The sequence below is a fragment of the Gavialis gangeticus genome, unplaced genomic scaffold (assembly GCF_001723915.1).
Source record: "Gavialis gangeticus isolate Ggan-Ray unplaced genomic scaffold, GavGan_comp1, whole genome shotgun sequence".
NCBI classification, from domain to species: Eukaryota; Metazoa; Chordata; order Crocodylia; family Gavialidae; genus Gavialis; species Gavialis gangeticus.
Window position 1 is genome coordinate 83,838,408 of NW_017729025.1, and position 6,748 is coordinate 83,845,155.

General features: G+C 44.5%; 1 protein-coding gene across 1 annotated transcript in view; it reads left to right on the forward strand.

Moving 5' to 3' along the window:
• The window catches only part of TYRO3 (TYRO3 protein tyrosine kinase), a 99,270-nt gene extending 93,866 nt beyond the window's left edge, over nt 1-5,404 (forward strand). The window contains exon 19 of the mRNA XM_019519935.1: nt 2,420-5,404. Coding sequence (XP_019375480.1) covers nt 2,420-2,795 — 376 coding nt within the window. The 3' untranslated portion in view covers nt 2,796-5,404. The remainder of the gene's footprint in view (nt 1-2,419) is intronic.
• Nucleotides 5,405-6,748: the final 1,344 nt, after the last annotated feature.

Here is a 6,748-nt window from a genome sequence, read left to right on the forward strand (position 1 = left end):
AGTTCCCCAGCCTGTAGGTATGCTGCTGGTTCTTCCTCCCCAGGTGCAACACCTTGCACTTGTCTGTATTGAAACCCATCCTATTCTCATCCACCCACCTCTGTAACCTGTCAAGATCTAGTTGTCGACTCTTAGCAATGCAGCCCAGTATGCCATTAGCCTTCTTGGCAATAAGGGCATACTGCTGGCTGATATTCAGCTTATTATCCACTGTTACCCCCAAGTCTGTTTCTGCAGAGCTACTGCCCAGCCAATCAGTCCCCAACCTGAACTGATGCATGGGATTCTTTCATCCTTGCACTCATGAGATTCCTTTTAGCCCAATCCTCCAATTTGTCTAGGTCTCTCTGAATCCTAGCACTACGCTTCAGTGTATCTACTACTGTGCCCAGTATGGTATCATCTGTAAACTTACTGAGGGTGCACTCTATGCCATCTTCCAGGTTGTTGATGAAGACATTGAACAGAACCAGCCCAAGGAACAACCCCTGAGGCAGTCCACTTGATACCAGCTGCCAACTAGACATAAAGTCATTGATTACTATCTTCTGAACCCAATGATCCAGTCAATTTTCTATCCACCTTACAGTCCATTCATCCAGCCAATACTTCCTTATCTTGCCTGCGAGAATGTTGTGGGAGACCATATCAAAAGCCTTGCTAAAGTCAAGGTATAACATATCCACTGGTCTCTCTGCATCCACAGAGCCAGTCATCTGATCATAGAAGGCAATCGGGTTGGTCAGGCATGACTTGCCCCTAGTGAATCCATGCTGACTGTTCCTAATCATTATCTTCTCCTCCAAGTGCTTAGAAATGGATTCCTTGAGGATCTGCTCCATGATTTTTCCAGGGACTGAGGTGAGGCTGACAGGTCTGTAGTTCCCTTGATCCTCCTTTTTCCCTTTCTTAAATATGGGCACTATGTTTGCCCTTTTCCAGTCATCTGGGACCTCTCCTGATAGCCATGAGTTTTCAAAGATTATGTCCAGGGGCTCTGCAATCACATCAGCCAACTCCCTCAGCACCCTCAAGTGCATCCCATCCGGCCCCATGGACATGTGTGCAGCTTTTCTAAGTAGTCCCTAACCTGTTCTTTCACCACTGAGGGTTGCTTATCTCCTTCTTAAACTCTGCTGCCAGTTGTAGTAGTGTAGGAGCTGACCTTGCCTGTGAAGACCAAGGTGAAAAAGGCATTGAGTACTGCAGCTTTTCCTGTATACTCTGTCACAAGGTTACCTCACCCATTCAGTAAGAGATTCTCACTTTCCCTGATATTCCTCTTGTTACTGACATACTTGTAGAAACCTCTCATTACCCTTTGCATCCCTTGGTAGTTGCAACTCCAATTGTGCTTTGGCCTTCCTGACTACATCCCTGCATTTAGAGAGAACCTTCTATTATTCTTACTAGAAATAACTCATGCCTACTAAAAGCATGGCTTCTGTTGTTTTCTCACAGTTTCATCTGCATTAGATCAGAATTTGGAAAGATAATGTTCCTTATCCGTTGCTGAGATAATAAAACATGCCCATTTTAATGAACAGATAAAAAATCCATTACTAACTGTTCTACATGGTTTGTGCCAATCAGCATCAGTAAATGAAACTTTAATTAAAAAACACCTATGTCTGATTGGCCTTTTTCATTTTGTTTTAAGCATCATAAATAACCTGCTTCTTCTCAGCAATTGTTTTGTTTAAAATGCAAACATTTTGGAACATGTCAGGAGACTTAGACTTTGATTTTCTTCCTCAAATTAGAAGCCATGTTCTCTTACCCTGTTCAAAACTTGAGCAGAATGGCCTTTGTGAGTAGATTCTGGAGAACAGTGTTTTGTGGGTTTTTTTGTTTTAATTGTAGTTGTCAATTGACAAAAATGCACATGTCTAAATAGCTCTAGTGCTGTAGTGACACATCCAGCCTAGTTTAAAAAAATACCTATGATTCAAACTGAACAAATAACCATACTAAGGCTCTTAACACACCAAAGCTAAAATAGCCCCTTCCTTATCATCACCCTGTCTTTGATCCACTTAACCCAACCTCTGCCCAGAAAAAATTCTGTGAACCTTCTCTTTCGAATTTTGAGTGGCTCCTCTGTAGATCTGGCTGCTTGGGGATTCATTTTGCATACAGAGATTTTTGGTTGTATATCAGAATTCTCCTCACTGCTTGCATGGAGGTAAGGCAGAATTGTATCATTCTATCATGGCCCAGTGCATTAGTGGTGTGATGAAGCCCTACATTGTATTTGCATACCTGCCACTGAGTGAAGAATTGGATTATGTTTGTTTGCTGATAGTGCTCCTAATCTCTTTACTAGTGGGCAGTCTACATTGAACACAGACTGTTTTTAAGAATGAAGGCAGATGGCTTCTATAGTTTTCAGCTCTCTTTTATTTTGTTTGTATTGCAGCTATGATCTCATGTGCAGATGCTGGCATCCTGAGCCCAAGTTCAGACCTAGCTTTGCTATGCTGAAATTACAGCTGGAAATGATTCGGGGGAGAATGTCTACACTCTCTTCCAGTCAAGATCCTCTGTATGTCAACATTGGGACAGACAAAGAGGCTTCTGGGTGTGACCCTGCCCTGCACACTTCATTTGGAGATTTGGACAATGAAGAGAATGTTGCTGGAGCAGCTGCTGCTGTCACTAGTAACTACCGTTACATCATGAGCCCTCTGTGCCTTGGGAATGATGCTGAAGGTGAAAGACATTCAGATGCAGCTGAAGGGGAGGCCAGGAGCCTTCTGCATGAACTGGAGTTGGAAGGAGAAAAGAGTTGTTAGCCTGTAAGGAAAAAGACACTCCATTTCCCCAAGAAGGGATGTATTCAGCTGTATTACCATGTTGCACTGCTTTTAAAGCCAGTGGTGGGATGCTTCTAAGGAGCACAAGTAGTTGCCAGTATCTGTTTGAGCTGTAGTTGTGGACAGCTCAGGAAGATCACAAATCATACTCACCCTCTGGATTTGTTGGGGGTAGGATTAAAGGTTGATCACATCAGATGGGAGCGGTTTCAGAGCAGTGGCAGCCAATGAGAGCTTGTGCTCAGCTAATTCTCATTGGCTGCTGGAACAGAGTGTACTGTACCTGCTAGTCAATCAGTGCTCACTATTTTGTGGGTGTTTTTTTTCCATTCCAGTTGTGTGAGTTTGGGACTGGTACATCTAGAAGCACTAGCAATTTACACAGTCATTCAGGACATAAGGGAAGAAAAGCCCCCTTGTGTTCACTCAGCAGTACTGTCTAGACCTGTCACCTACCTCAGTGGTTCTCAAGCTGTGTTCTGCAGAGTTGTTTTTATCCAGCCAAGACATTAAACATCTGGCATTTTCAAGCAGTGACACTTGTCACTAGACACAGCCCAGTCCAGGCTCTCTAAGACTTTCCTGGCACATTTGTGAGCAACTAAATTGAAACCAACAAAAAGCCAGCCCCTTTCTCTACCCAGTGCGCCTGTTAATTTTAGCCCTGATCAAACTTTCAGCTGAGATTAAAAATGGAAGTGGGGGGTCTGGCATGCATGACAACAGAATCCATCTGCAAAGAAACCTAATGAGAGTAGTGCAGAGTGGGGCCGGCAGCCATGGGGGAAACAGTACTAATGAATGTAAAGTGCTACACTTAGGATGAGGAAAGAAACAGTGGAAATAGAGAATGAGGGTCTGTAAGCAAGTGTGGACTTCAGTGGGAGCAGGCTCCAGCATTTGCTTTTAAAGGAGAATAGATTAATATCATCTTTTTAACTGCCTGATTATTTTTTCACATCACCAAACACTGAAGGCACAGAAGAATGGGTGTGGGATCAATGTTGGTGGGAAAGGGGCCAACAAGGGGGAGAGCTGTATCTAAAAAAGTAGTCCTCAGTATGAAAAATGTTTGAGAACCACTGGCGTTCCTGACTTCTGGCGTCTTGTAAAAGATCAGCCACACTGGAGCATTCACAAGTATCACTGCAAACATCGAGGCAGGGAGAAAGTTGTATTTTAACTCTATGAGGTTTTCTTCCCTCAAATTGGCATGTCTGACCATTATAATTGCAAAGGGTTTATGTATGTTTTTAATAATTTAATATTTTAATGTAAATCAGTGAGTGTTTTCGTGCAGGGTTTCCCAATACTTGCAGGGAAACTGCAGTACACCTTACCCGGGTTATCTGAATGTTTACTAGGCCTTGATTTTTTTCTCTTAATTTCCTGCATTCTGAAGACTTCCACAGGTTCATGCGACTTAAGGTTCTATGTTGCTCTTCCCTGGGAATGAATGCTGCAAAATTCAGTTTATATTTTTAATGACTTGATAATGATGGGAGCAAGGTGCATAATTTGAATGCAGATCTGGGAAGTGAACAGTCCAAACTTTGGTGTCCAAGATTTTCATTCAGCCCATTGTAAAGATGGGGATAGACTCCAAAATTTGGATCTGCTTTGAATCAGTTTTTAGAGCAGAGATCAGCAACATATAGTCCACAAATCAAGGGGGCTTCAGCGGCATGCTGGGGCCAGGCAGCAAGGAGCTGAACTGGGGTTGAGCAGCTGGGACCTGCACCAGTGCCACAGCAAGGTGTTGGGGAGAAGCAATGGCATTGATCAGGTGGGAACACCAGCCCACTTCAGACCCAAGCCAGGTCATTCTGGCCTGCAGTTCTGAAACTTTGCTGACTGCTGGTGTAGAGCAGGAGTTTTCAACCTTCTCGGATCATTGTATCCCCGGCGGCCAGACATGGAGCAGTGTACCCCTGGCAGCCAGATGCCGGGGAGGAAGGGGGGGACGGGTTGCGCGTGGCTGAATGTGGAGCAGCAGTAGCTGCCGCGTGTGAGCTTCCCTTGCTCCCCCCATGTCCAGCTGGGTGGGTGGTGCCTGCACGACAGCGCAGGATGCTGCATGGTGGTGCTCCATCCCCGCCAATCCATGTGTACCCTCTGGGCCTTCTCAAGTACCCCTGGGGGTATGCATATCCCCGGTTGACAACCCCTGGTTTAGAGCACTCAAAGCTTGGGGTAGTTTGGATCTGAGGGTTTGGCTAGAGCTTTTCTCTGTCATATTTTTAAATCTACTTAAACTGAAACCCAAAAGCAACGATGCCCTAGTGATGCCTCCCAGAAGTATTGAACAGTATCTCAGTCATTAGTATGACATGCACCATCTTATACACCAGATAATCTCAATTTTTTAATCCAGTTTACAAGAAAACCCAGGGCACAGGTGAAAAAATAACACTTAACAAGGAGTATTGTTTTACCACAAAGCCTGTGCAGGGGTGCGTGTTTTGTTGTAAGGGCTGAAGGCTAAGCTCCGTGCAGCCTCCTGGGGAGGGCAGATGTACATATCACTCTAACTCTTGGAAGCATGTCATTAGTTTTTATGCTTTTTTAACAATAAAATGTGTACTGTGTCAGAGTCCCAGCTTTTATCCGCAGAATTTGGGATGCTGCTCTTAAAGTGTCTGCTCACTTGAATGGGACATTGGTTAAATTTGTTGGCCTGGCATGTGAGTCCTCTCAGTCTCATATAAACAGGTCAAGACCAATCTTCCTCCCCACACCCTACCTGAAATAAGCAAGGTGCTTCCTGGGGTTAGAATGGGGAAAAAGGACATTCGCAGCTTTCCCAGGCCATGGGAAAGCACTCAGTGCTACTTCAGCCTTGACACTGTAGAAGCTGTGGCTGTTGGGACCCTGTTCTCTGATGGGCTATGACTGGTTGTTGTAAATAGAGGAAGGTCAAGCCCAGCTTTTCTTCCAAATCTTGAGAGAAAATGAACAGAGCCCCTCTGGGGATGGATTTCATGGTATTCAAGGATACAGAATCTCAGCACAGACTCTCCCAAATCTTCCTGCAGCCAGTCTGTTAAAAATCCAGTCTTCGTACCTGGATTTGCCTCATTATCAGCCCCCTTGAATGAAGGCTGCATTCATCTGAAAATTACAGCTGCTGAGGTAAGTGACCCAAATGTAATACTGTCAGGACTCTAGTTTTCCTGCGATCCAAGTACAAGGATTCAACTTTCTCTTTTTCCTTCTTTGGCATCCAGGACATTGATCGCATGCACGCTGCCTGCTACCTCGCATGGTGAGGGGAAGGTGTGAGCTCTGATTGTGGCAGAACCTCCATCTGCTTTGTAGGAAAGCTGACATCCAGGCATACTGTGTTTGCTTCAGTTTTGGTTTTGGTTAAGACTCCATCTCCCAGTCATATATCTTGGACAGGGTTAAGAATATGATACAATTCTTTTGCTTTCAAACTAGGCTGACCCAGGTGTAAAATGCAGGAAAAAATGATCCAAACAGCAGAGTAGGTGATAAAAGAGGGAGGAGAGAAGGGAAAATAAAACATGGGAAGAATGGAAATTGTCCATTAAGAAAGGCCCTGTACCATATGCAGAACACAGCAGCTGAGGGTTTCAGAAGAGCAGGCTGAAGAGAGACTATTTCATACAGAGTACTGGAAAAGACTGTCATGCCTCAGACTCCTCCAGGTGCATTTTTTGGATTGAAAGCAGAGAAATTCCAGACAACCTCACCTGCCCTCTGAGCTGTTCAAATGTAGGATTTTTAGAAGCTGTATAGACAGTCTGCTTCTGCTCTTTTTGAAGTCAGTGGGCACATCTATACATGCAATTAATGAGACATAATAAACACTGGTGCACATCACATCAGAGTTTATTGCTCCTGGGCACCACATTTAAACGCACTTGGGACTGCAGCACATTGAGCTGGGTCAGAGCAGTCCTGGCTGG